General features: G+C 43.2%; 1 protein-coding gene across 1 annotated transcript in view; it reads left to right on the top strand.

Moving 5' to 3' along the window:
• Positions 1 to 4019: 4019 nt before the first annotated feature.
• csmd1a (CUB and Sushi multiple domains 1a) overlaps positions 4020 to 13724 on the top strand; it is a 52915-nt gene continuing 43210 nt past the window's right edge. Inside the window, exon 1 of the mRNA XM_053674693.1 lies at positions 4020 to 4077. Coding sequence (XP_053530668.1) covers positions 4020 to 4077 — 58 coding nt within the window. The remainder of the gene's footprint in view (positions 4078 to 13724) is intronic.

A 13724-nucleotide genomic window follows, 5' to 3' on the forward strand; every position in this document is an offset into this window, starting at 1 on the left:
GTGAAAATCTGACGACGTTTTAGGTCATATTGAAAATTCTAAAGGGTTCACAAACTTTCAAGCACCACTGAAGTTAACGTTGTCAGACATCGACAAATTCGATCACTGTAAAATCACATCGACCGAGCCAAGTTTTTGAATGATCTCACATCATCCGACCCTCATCTGCGTTCACCTGGCCCGTTAATTGATCCGCAGACAGGTGCTGTGTCTGAGCTGGACGCGTCTCCGCAGTTCTACCTACAGGACGCGGGTTGTTTACTGAGGTTACTACTGAGTTCAGATACCACATGATTCACTCAGATTGCCGCAGTACTAACGAGCGGAGGTGGATTTACCGATTTCGGTGTGTTGCGTCCGCCGCTTGTTTTGTTCTTCGAGAATATAAACAGCGATGTTTCGTACTTACGTTCGACTGTACAATAAAATAAAGAAAGAAAGAGAGAAAATGGGAATTGGGAAATGATTTATCAGGTTGTTGTTTTGGTACTTGTTTTTGTAGGGTTTGTCATTTTTCATGGCTATTTATTTATTTATTTATTTATTTATTTATTTATCTGTTTATCAGTTTTTCTAAAAAAAAAAAATCTAACAAAAAAATCTAATGTTGTTTCTTTTCTTTTCTGTTTATTTATTTGTTTGTTTGTTTGTTTGTTGTATTTCCTGCCTATTTATCGGTTTGCTTTTTTTGTTGTTATTTAGGAATTTACTTGTTTACTCTACTTTGTCTTTATTTATTTATTACTTTGTTTGCAGGTTTGTTGTTGTTTTTTTTTTTTTTTGTATTTGTTTGAATTTATAGATTTCATTTTTGTGTTCACAGAAAGGTTGTTGTATATCGTAAGTGCTAGTTGCTTTGTTTATGTATTCTGTTTCATTTATTTATTTATTTATTTATTCATTATATGAATATATAATATATAATGAATTTATTATTTAGTTATCTTCCTTGACGATTTATTTCTTTATTCGTTCAATGATTGGTTTGTTGTCTTTCTTGTCTATTCATTCATTCACCGAAGGGGAAAGGACGGGGGAACAGCGCGTCTGCTTCAGCTAGCGGTCACTCTTGCTTGACGCTGAATATATCTAGATGAACTTTGAACCTGGGCTTTGTCGCAAGGCTGTGTGTTGTGAGAGAACAGAAAAGAAGAAATCTCGTCCGATGCCATCCGTGCGGGTTTTTGTTCGGGCTACACCTCTGGAGTTGAGTAGCTTTGTGCTTGTGATTGCTGTGTTGGAGGGGTTTCAGGAGAGGAGTCATCCAGGAGGAAGTGATGTAATAGCAGCAGGAATGAGATGAGACTTATCTAGCAGGAAGAGATCGTGTGAGAACATTTTGTAGCACAGAAGAAACTTGCCGGATGTAGTGTCGAGTGTCTTTGTTAGAATTCAGCTTCAGGTCCAGCGTCCGGGCTAAGCCTCTTCTCTCTCGTCTTTACTGAATTGTTTGTTTGTTTGTTTGTAAGTTTGTCTCTTTCGTATATATTCTTTCCTTATTTGTTTGTTTTTGCATTGTCTTTCTTGTCTATTCATCTATTGTTTAACAAAAAATTTAGCAATAGTAAAAATGACTTCTCCGTTTTTGTCTGTATTGTTTTTTTTTCCCATTTATTTATTTATTTATTTATTTATTTATTTATTTATTTATTTGGTCGTTTGTTGGTTGTTGTCTTTGTTGTCTGTGTAATTTTTTCTTTAGTCATTTACTTACTTTTCTCTTTTCTCTTTATTCATTAGCTTGTTTGTTTGTAGATTTGTCGTCTTTGCCGTTTATTTATTTACCTCCGTTGATTTATTTATCTGTTTAATTATTCAACAGAAATTGGACAATTTTTCTTTCTTTTATATTAAGGAGATTCAGGAAATGACCTCCACCTGTATACACACGCAAATCCCTGGGCGTATAAGTGTACCTCTTTTTCTAAATATTACCACTATTCCTAATCTGAACACACGATGCACTATATGGCTAAAAGTATGTGCACCCCCGGCTATCACACTTTCGTGTACACGTCGAACATCCCGTTCGAGACGTATTCCCCCTTCTGCTGTTATAAACCGCTCCACCCTGATGGGAAGGCTTTCCACGAGATTTCGGGGCGTGGCCGTGGGGATTCGTGTCCATTCACGAATGAACGAGAGCGCTAGTGAGGTCGAGGTCAGGCGCTGACGTTGAGCGAGGAGGCGAGGAGTTCCAGTTCATCCCGAAGGTGTTCGGTGGGGTTGAGGTCCGGGATCCGTACAGGACGCTCGAGTTTAAACGGAAGGAGACGCAACGCGTTGTTCTCGTTCCTTGATCTACGCTCGTTTTTGCTCCTGATTTGAACAGTGTTTGTTTGCGGTTTCCTTCTTCGACATGCACCATGATGTTAAGACGTGGGTTAAACCATTGGCGGATATGACTTTGAAGTAATTTCCAATATTGAAGGCTTATCCTTGTCTAAACAAACAGCGCTGGAAATGCGCCCCTCCTGATGCCTTTTTAATAAGCGGCACTCTTGCTTCGAAATTTGGGGAGTGGGCAACTGGAGAAATGTGAAGAAATAACCTTTCATGAGATTTGATTTTATTGATCGGAAGCTCCTTGTTGCCTTTGCTGCCGGGTTTGTCTAATGATCACACCCCTCCCCCTTTTTGTAATTATTTTTTTTCATTTATTTTTTTTAACCACAGGTCAGATTCTTCTCTGTCGAAATAACTTCTCAGTGAGGAAATGCTTATTTCCCATTCCAGATTCGCCCTAACATGCCTGAACACTCATAATTGTTTTTATTTGATTCGATTTTTTTTTTTGTCTTCTCCCGAACACGTTAATTGTGTTAAACGAGCGGTGTCCCAGACGTTCAGGAGTAAACATGCGGTCTTTATTTTTGTCTTTCGTTCCTTCTAGCTCCGATGGCAGCATGCGGCTGCTGTGTCAGTGTGTGTTTCTGTGATAATGAAGTGTGTGAAATGGTAGCTCATTGCATAGTTCTCAGCGCCGTGTCGGGTCGTTTTTTTTGTAGGCGAAATTGTATTGAAACGTTTTGACATTAGTACAATCCATCGCAACGTGGGGGCGGCTGTGGATCAGGTGGTAGAGCGGGTGGTCCACTAACCGTAGGGTCGGCGGTTCGATTCCCGGCCCACGTGACTCCACATACCGAAGTGTCCTTGGGCGAGACGCTGAACTCCGAGTTGCTCCCGATGGCAAGCTAGCGCCTTGCGTGGCAGCTCTGCTACTATGAGTGTGTGTGCGTGTGTATGGGTGAATGAGACACAGTGTAAAGCGTTTTGTAGAACCGCTAAGGTTTAAAAAGCGCCATATAAGTGCAGACCGGACCGTAAGTTGGGGGTTCTATCCATTTCGGGTTATATTGAATTTAATGTCGTGGAATTTCTACGATACACGCTAGTTCTTTTTATCGCTGACGTTACTGCAGCCGTAAACATCTGTTCCTTCACTTTTTCTCTCCCTTGAATTTAATAAGACAAAAAAAAAAAAAAAAAAAAGGCACTGGAGACTCCTTCCAAACGTTTAATAAACGTCTCCTGATCAACAGTTTGTTGTACGGCACGTCCAGCGTACACGTCCCTGGGTGTGTAGAAATGATAAGGTGTTAGAATGAGTGTATTCATGTCAGTGTCTTAGAAAATGAATCGACGGCAACTGACCAATCAGAATTGAGACTTCAACAGCACTGCGGTGTGAACTGACACGACAACCACTCGAACCACTACCCAAGGTCGCGAAGGTCGGCTTTTCATCTCTGTTCACTTCTGTTCAAGCGTCAACGCGATCAGAACCCTGACCCTACACGTACGTCGTTATCCTCATCAGTCCTACGCCGTCATCGCCGTACGAGTCGTTCTGAATCCTGCCGCCCGTCAGGATTGTCGTCTTACCCGTAAACAGGGCTTTATCGATTTACATGTTTTGATTATGTGCTCCTCGGGCTCTCGATTACGAACCCAACGAGCGTGAGGTGACAGCGCCGCACTGGAGCTCCGTTCATCCGTGAGAGCAAATGCACACGATGGGGCGCTTGACCTTTGAGAATAAACACAGGCTATTGAGAGTGAACGAGAGCGATTGTGAGATTATTACGGCCATAACGCCAAGCGATCATCGCTTTATTGGTTATGCAAATGCAGGTGGAATTTTCATAGCGTGATGTTTCATTTATTTTACTTTTAAAAAAATTTTTTGTCTGATAGCTGAACATTTCTACCTATGGCTCTCACTACAAAGGTGTAGCGAGATGATCGCAGATGATCAGTATGGTTTATACGTTAGGAATAATACACATGGGTGGTTAGCACGTTCGCCTCACACCTCCAGGGTGTAACGATTCACTCGGGATTTGATTCGATTTCATTTGATTCTCTGAATATTTTGAATGCGGAGTTTGCGTGTTCTCCCCGTGCTACGGGGGTTTCCTCCGGGTACTCCGGTTTCCTCCCCCAGTCCAAAGACATGCACGGTAGGTGTCCAAAGTGTCCGTAGTGTATGAATGGGTGTGTGAGTGTGTGTGTGATTGTGCCCTGCGATGGATTGGAACCCTGTCCAGGGTCTACCCCACCTTGCGCCCGATGCTCCCTGGGGATAGACTCCAGGTTCCCCCGTGACCCTGAAAAAGATAAGCGGTATAGAAAATGGATGGATATGCACTTTTTATCCATTTAGAGGTACATTTTAACGTTCAGGAATGTCCATGAACCAAGTGTGCTCCTGTTCTCACGTGCGTTCTCACGTACAGCTATAAATACTCGTACCCGCACTAACAAAAAAGACGAAACAGACAAACCGACAAAATAAAGCTTGTTAGCTAGAACTGAGGACGTGTAACCTCCGGCGCAGAACTCAGCCGCAGTACTTATCCGAACGTAGAAAGTAAAGTAATAAGAATTAACGTAGCGGTTACTATAGAAACGACGCTTTGCGTGATTTTGTCAGAGTGGAAGTTATAGAAAATGAATCGGCACCTTCTGACCAATCAGATGGCAGGTAGAAGAATTTCTTAATTCTAGAAGGGCTAGTGGTAAAAACAAAGTTGAGTGCAAAAGTTTACACCCCCCATGCACTTACTCCCCCAGCATGATTTTAGGGAGTAACTGCACCTCTGTCACACGGTTTGTCACACACACACACAAAAAAAAAGCTAATCTGAGAATTCAAAAGCTGTGGTACAAATGAAAACAGTGTAATAGTCTGACTGTGTTATTGAGAGTAAGTAGGAAGAGACGGGTCTCCAAAACAAGTAAGGAACTGACGTGTGCGGAAGGGCTTCGGGGTCAAAACTAGGGTGGACATGACGGTCGCTAATTCCGTCCGTCCTCCGTTATTTGACGAATAATTGCACCGTTCTGATTACGAGCCCCTAATTAGCTCGGCAGGGTGGAAATAATTGGAGATGCTCGGCCTGGATGACCGTGCGTCTTCGACCTGTTCGATTATTCACGCCTAATTGAGTTGTCGCGAATGTTCCGTTTTAAATATTAAATAAAAAAGAACGCAGGTCGAGGTAGAAACCCGTATGGAAGAAGTGAAAAATGGACGGCATTTTTGCACAGAGTGTGATCGGAATCGGAAGCGTTTCGCTCGTCTGTGTTCGGTTAGCGCTCGTACGTCTCGGCCGAGGTCTGAGATCGTTTTTGACCGACGCGATGCTTGAGCTCATTACACACACCTCTGTGGGCCGATAGAACGCCTCAGGCCCAAATTTAACCTTAGGTGGTAATCGTTTATCAAAGCAGCAGAAGGTTTATTCAAGACAGTAGAATCACAGCATATCTGTGCAAGACAGGAAATGTACTTAATCGCCCGTGATTGTGCATTATCGGTCGCCTAACAGTGTCGGATTTAACGTTCCCGAAGACGGACCGAGAGATTTCCTAACGATTCGAGAGCGCTCGCTAATCTTTTACTCAGACTCCTGTGCTTTTCCTTTCTTCTTCCCCAGCGTAACCATGATTGCCTCGAGATTTGCCGGTCAAACCGGATTTTTTCACAGTCCGAGCGTCGTGACGGATCCGTTTGAATGAAAACGAGAAAAGACGGAAGAAAAGGAAAGCAAGACAGAAACGTGTAAACGTGAAGAAAACGTCCCATGCGGCGAGACAATGGAATGTTACATGGGCGGCCATCTTGGGTCATTTTTTTTACCTTGGAACAATTCTCCGAAGCCCCGCCTTCCATAGTTAAAATAATTTCAGACATCGTGTTCATCCTAATTTGGTTACTTTGAAAATTCCCACCCTGGCTAGGTCTTCACGGTCGGACAACAGCCACCTATCGGTCCGTACAGGAGTTCTTTTTTATTGTCGCGATTCAACTTGCGGAGTTTTTCTGGATTTTTTTTTTATTGTTTTTTTGTTTGTTTGGTTTTTTTTTTTTGCAGAAAACTACTCGAATTGGTGAAATTGCAATCGCACGAAAGCGATTTGCGCGGACCTTCCACAGCGATGTTTGTTGGTCATTTCGACCTTTGTAGCCGGACTCAAGTCCGACGCGCGTGAATCGAAGAGCTTTGGCTGAACGCGTGTCGTGATGACGTCACGCGATGCGGCTTGGCCCGGATCTGCCGGAAATCTGCTGCCTGATTTTGCGTTCATTTCTGTATTCGCGAAATCCTAGGGGGACTGACCGATCGGCGAGGGTGAATCGTTGAATTTGAGCGTCACGGGGCAGTTGAAGTTGTCCCGATAGTGATGATTTTTGTCCCGCTATGATGTTTTTTGAGATATCTGTAATAAGATAAGATGATGATTCAGACTCAGTCGTACAGTTCCTGGAAATGAAACCCAAAACACGATAAATCTACTGTCTTCACTGATGAGTACCACTATAATCATTTCATATTTCCTTACTATAGTCTACCATTATACCCATAACCTGTCACATGATCTGTTCCACAGATCAGACCAGAACCACCTTGGTATTTCAGTTCTCTATAACATATCTGACATGACAGCCCTTTCTGTTGAGGTCCTTCGACAACCCTCGTCCTTTTAACAGGGACTGAAAGAGAGTGACGAGCACGTCAGTGAGACAGTTCGGTGCTGGACCAGGTAAAACGAGGTCAATAAAAACCCCATGAGGAGCATGCACACCTTGTTGATCAGCCACTCTATGAACGTGACCAGATCATGGCGTGACCTTTTTTTCTCCGCCCGACCGGCTTCAAAAGGCTAGCGGTTATGCTTTGATCGACGTCGTTTCACATAGAGGAGCCGGTTCACTCCCGTGCTACGGTCGCTGACGAGCGACAGCGAACTTTAAATGAAAACAGCCGGGACTCGGCGTGGTGTGCAGAACTTTTTAGCTGGATATCGTGAAAGGCTGCGAATAACGGGATGTCGGGAGGTAACGGGGTATCGTTGGTAGTCTTGCTTCGTATCAAATGCCATTACTTTGCATTTGGCAAAATTGTTGCCTATAATTTTAAAAAAAATTCTACTGCTTCACTTGCATTGAGACAATACAGCACGACGGTATTGAAGTCTCGAATCGGATTGGTCGGAAGGTGTTGGTTCATTTAATTTATACGGTTGAAGTCATGAGTATGGGTGCAGGGTGGGTTAGTGGTGAGCACGTTTGCCTCACACCTCCAGGGTCGGGGGTTCGATTCCTACCATGGCCCTGTGTGTGCGGAGGTTGCATGCGACGGGGGTTTCCTCCGGGTACTCCGGTTTCCTCCGCCAGTCCAAAGACATGCACGGTAGGATGATTGGCGAGTCCAAAGTGTCCGTAGTGTATGAATGGGTGTGTGAATGTGTGTGGAACCCTGTCCAGGGTGTACCCCGTCTTGTACCCCATGCCCCCTGGGATAGTCTCCAGGTTCCCCCGTGACCCTGAAAAGGATAAAGCGGTATAGAAGATGGATGGATGGATGGATAGAAGTCATAAGTTTACATATACGCCGTGCATAATCTGCAAAATGTTCATCGTTTTAAAAAATAATAAATAAATAAATAAATAAATAAATAAATAAATAAAATAAGCGGGATCATAAAAATTGCATTTTGTTTATTTATTTAGTACTGCCCCGAATTTCACATAAATATTTATATCTAATTAACTAATTGGATGGATATCGGCTTCGGCAAAGAAAAAGTGCTATCGTGCCATCCTCACACGGCGTTATAAAGATATCCCCCTGGAATTCTCTCCCGATCTCACAACGGCCCTCCTTCCACGTGTGACTCCCTGAGCGTGTAGAATTTTCTCAGCTGCATATATATGGCGTAATAAGATGGAGCTCTGCTGCCATCTTTGCCCCTGCTGCTCTCGCACTACAAACAAATCAGTCTTGATGGCTCTCCGTACAGCAGGTACGGTGCGCGGCAGGATTTCAGGATGGAGTGTATCTGTTTAAGCGAACGCAGCAGCTGGGCTCCGTCCCTAGCTCACGTTCTCCGCTCCCTGAATGAGATTGATGTGTTTAGACGCTGATTCATACGACCGACCTGCGTTCTCCCGTCCACCGTGCCCGGTGTGCACTTAATATTGTTTCTCTTCACGATTTATGGAGGCCCCGTATCTGCCGTCGTGTTGTCAGGACTGGGAACGGCGCGTGTAATCATGGTGATGGGTGGATGAGACGGCACGGTGCATCGTGCAAGAGAAATAGAAACGGGTCCCCGCTGATAAAAAATAATAATAATAATAAATAAATTAAAATCAGACAAGTTCACGCTTTTAGTTCTTCACGTTAAAGGTCTCTGAAATCTGAACTGTTGCGTTACCGTGCGTCCGCACAGGGGTTTTTGTTTTCTTTACGCCATTTTCACAGAGCGCCGGATTAAATAGAACGGCTTTAAATGGTCATGAGTGCATAAGCAGGAGCTATTGTGTAACAGGATGGGTGGGAAACATAAAGAATGATGGATTTTTATTTTTTTTTAAAGCCGTAATAGCTCCGTTTGCTCCTATAGAACGGGGATCACCTTGGTGCTAGACAAACAACGTGTTGGACTGAATGCACTCCAGTTTCTAGCCCGAGACATGTTAGCAATCTGCATTTAATCATTATCGTTTAGTTTTCAACTTGTCTTCAATCTAATAAATAAATAAATAAATAAATAAATATGACTGGTGAAGGAACATCTGTTTATGCATGCGCTATAACATAAGCGAGAATATGAGCTGACGTCTCGCTGACGTTCCCGAGCATATTATTTATCCACAAATGGATTAAAAAGTACCGTGATGCCTCAAGCGGCATCGTTTTTTCGTCCTCGTCATGAAAAAACGAGCAGGTGAGGGAAATGAGAACGGGTTTCGCAGACGTCCCACAGCATTAACTGGAACTCTAACCGGATAACAGTAAAACACATGATTTGCTAATAGATTTTTTTTTTTAAAAATCTAATTGTTGCAAATTGCTGTGATATAAACGGAACGCAAAACGGCACATCCTGTCATTACCCCATTGTTGATCATCTTCCTGTAACGGCACCAGGCAGATTGTTTCACGCCTTACTTAATCCGTTTCGCCCATTTTCGCCGCTATGCGGCCGAAATCCTGACGAGGACAGATCTGCACACGACCTACAAATCTTATACACAGCAATCGCGGGTCCTTATCCGATCGCAAAGCGAACGCCGTGTCCCAGAACGCATCGTGCCATATTACTAAGGGGGGTGACGCAGTAATGTTAACATTGGCAGTGTACTAATAGCGAACTCGCAGTACGCTACGTGTGCTAGCTAGCGCTAACGTCGTAATGACGACCTCAGACACTCTATTTAAATCTCATGAAAATCAGAGAAGAACATCTTGCACATGGTGTGTAATGTCTACCAGAGTGAAGGAGGTAAAGACGGAATCTGGAATCTTCCAAACACTGGGTCTGGGCTAACATTTACATAACGTAGCTAGCTAGCTATCTAAAGCTCTTCGTCTAGATGTCTTTGATTAAGAAAAAAAAGAGCAGAGGCGAATGACGTGAATGACATTAAACTACCGAGAGAAATCTCTACAGAAGGGGAACGTGTTCGTTAGAGTAGGTTGACGTACGTAGTTAGCTGTCTGATACCTAGGTAACTAATAAACTGGCCGCTCGGCGTATCTCGATCATCAATCTTATGCCGTACGTTAATAAAAGAGGCAGCACAGAGAAAATTGGTATCAGGTGGATTCGTTTTATCGAGCAGGAATCATTCTGTACACGTTTCTGCAATGTTTAAAGGATTCTAAATGTTTGAAAGGATCAAATCTTAACCAGGATCTTAACCAAAACCCAAATGGTCAGAAATAAAGCAAATAAAGGGGAAAAATCAATAAGGATGAAAGGGCCAAAAATCACTTCCCTGACTGGGGGATGATTGCAGAGGAAAGCGCACATATACACACATGCGCGCACACACGCACACACACACACACACACACTCCATCAGACTCGATTTTGTTGGCCTGTACACTGTCATTTGATGTTGGTGAGACTTTTATCAACGTCTGCGTTTCTGCGCCTCAGAGTCCTGTCACAGGGCTTTATGGAGTTGTAAAAACTGTACAGGGCCGTCAGGCCAAACCGCTTTATAAAACACGCCGTCACTGTCACCGTCACTGTCAGTGATGACGATTCAGACGTTATTCTGCACATGTCAAGCAAATTTCCCAAATGTTTGCAAACGACATTATAAATGATGGTGTGATTCCATTAGCAAGCGTAGTGTTAAATATTCTGAAGAGGAGTAATGAGAGTGTCAGATTAAAACACGTACAAATAGAGACGCACACACACACACACACACACACACACACACACATTGAGGTTTTATGGATGAACAGGAAAATTGTGTAATGCAAGCTGAGATATCAATTAAAAAAGAAAAAAAGTGTTAACAGATGAAAGTTTTTTCACCGTCATTGCATCACGCTGTTTACGGTAAACATTGTGGAAATATAACATGATGAAAATAAATAAATAAATAAATAAAAAGGATGATTAAACCGTCAGTATTGTGATGTACAGCATCCATGCTGGGTGTTTTCTCACCTCATGCCTGGTGTTCCAGGCAAGTTACAAATGGATGGTTGGATGGATAGATTTATGCATAGATGGATGAATAAGGAGAGCACTAGCTGTGAAATTATATGGACATGAAAAGAAAGATGCCCTCAGTTTGCTAATGTTACACTGATGGGTGGATGGATGGATGGATGGATGGATGGACTGGTGGATGGATGGATGAATGGACTGAGGGATGGATGGATGAATGGACTGAGGGATGGATGGATGAATGGACTGAGGGATGGATGAATGGACTGAGGGATGGATGGATGGATGGATGGATGGATGAATGGACTGGTGGGTGGATGGGTGGATGGACTGATTGATGGATGAATGGTCTGAGGGATGGATGAATGGACTGAGGGATGGATGGATGGATGGACTGATTGATGGATGGATGAATGGTCTGAGGGATGGATGGATGAATGGACTGAGGGATGGATGAATGGATGAATGGACTGAGGGATGGATGGATGGATGGATGGACTGGTGGGTGGATGAATGGATGGATGAATGGACTGATGGATGGATGGATGAATGGACTGATGGATGGATGGATAAATGGATTGAGGGATGGATGGATGGATGGACTGAGGGATGGATGAATGGACTGGTGGGTGGATGGATGGATGGACTGATTGATGGATGGATGAATGGTCTGAGGGATGGATGGATGAATGGACTGAGGGATGGATGAATGGATGAATGGACTGAGGGATGGATGGATGGATGGATGGACTGGTGGGTGGATGGATGTATGGATGGACTGATTGATGGATGGATGAATGGACTGAGGGATGGATGAATGGACTGGTGGGTGGATGGATGGATGGACTGAAGGATGGATGGATGGATGGACTGAGGGATGGATGGATGGATTGGTGGGTGGATGGATGGATGGACTGGTGGGTGGATGAATGTGTGGATGAATGGACTGAAGGATGGATGGATGGGTGGATGGACTGTTAGATGGATGGTATGGTACAGACCATAGTAAGACTAGAGAACATACTCTATCATTAATGCCTGACTTGCAGACTGACATTAAACAGTTTCTAAACTGTTGGACGAAGATGAACATCCTGTGATTGGTTTTCTGGATAAATCACTGCGATCTGAAGTCAGTTATCTACGAGAAAAATTAGACAGATCACCTTCTGAGTGAGAAACCTCAGCAGAACTCCATACATCTTGATACATTTCTTATTCTGACATCTAAGTTTATTAAATATATAGAACATATTAAAGATGTCCTTGAAGAAATACTGATGCTGTCATCATGTCTGTATCATCAAAATTGAGTTTATTACCTAAGATTATATCCAGGTATTTGTAATATTTAACGACCTCCACTGCTTCGCCGTAAATTAATGTCCTTGCAGTTTCCACTTTGAGGAACTAACAGCGTGTCTTTCATTTTTATGACACTTTCCTGCAGATAGATTTACATTTACAGCATGCAGCGGATGCCCCTATCCAGAGCGACTTGGAGAAGTGCTTTGTATTCTCTTTTTTTTTTTTAAAAAAAGGAAACAAACATATTCTCATGCTAGTGCAAATAGATTTAGGGTTCAGGATTCCATAAAACTAAAACCCTGTTAAAGTAGAGCGAAAAAGAATTCAAATCAAGACTTTTATTCTCAGGTTTACTGCTGGGGTTTATGTTTGGTGAAGAGGTGCTTTTTCAGTCTTGAAATGTCTTGGATGGTTGGATGAATAGATGGACTGAGGGGCGGATGGATTGATAAATGGATGGATTGAGGCATGGATGGATGGATGGATTGATAAATGGATGGATTGAGGCATGGATGGATGGATGGACTGAGGGATGAATGGACTGGTAGTTGGATGGTTGGATGGATGATTAAGGAAATCACTAACAGTGCTATTATGTATACATGTACAGAAGAATGCCCATAGCAGGATGGATGGATGGATGGATGGATGGATGGATGAATGGATGGATGGACAGCTGGATGTATGGATGGATGGACAGATGGATGGATGGACAGAGGGATGAATGGACTGATAGTTGTATGGTTGATGAAGGAAAACACTAACAGCGCTATTATGTATACATGTACAGAAGAATGCCCATAGCAGGATGGATGGATGGATGGATTGAGGGATGGATGGATGGATGGATGGATGGATGAATAGATGACTTAGGGATGGATGGATGGACTGGTGGGTGGATGGATGGATAGATGGACTGAGGGATAGATGGATTTATAAATGGACGGATGAATGGATGGATTGAGGGATGGATGAATAGATGGACTGAGGGATGGATGGACTGGTGGGTGGGTGGATTGATGGATGGATGGACTGAGGGATGAATGGACTGATAGTTGGATGGTTGGATGGATGATTAAGGAAATCACTAACAGTGCTATTATGTATACATGTACAGAAGAATGCCCATAGCAGGATGGATGGATGGATGGATTGAGGGATGGATGAATGGATGGATGGATGGATGAATAGATGGACTGAGAGATAGATGGATTTATAAACGGACGGATGGATGAATGGATGGATGAATGGATGGATTGAGGGATGGATGAATAGATGGACTGAGGGATGGATGGATGGATGGATGGATGGATAGATTGATGGATGGATGGATTGAGGGATGAATGGACTGTTAGTTGGATGGTTGGATGGATGATTAAGGAAAACACTAACAGTGCTATTATGTATACATGTACAGAAGAATGCCC

This window comes from Ictalurus punctatus, chromosome 23, assembly GCF_001660625.3.
Source record: "Ictalurus punctatus breed USDA103 chromosome 23, Coco_2.0, whole genome shotgun sequence".
NCBI classification, from domain to species: domain Eukaryota; kingdom Metazoa; phylum Chordata; class Actinopteri; order Siluriformes; family Ictaluridae; genus Ictalurus; species Ictalurus punctatus.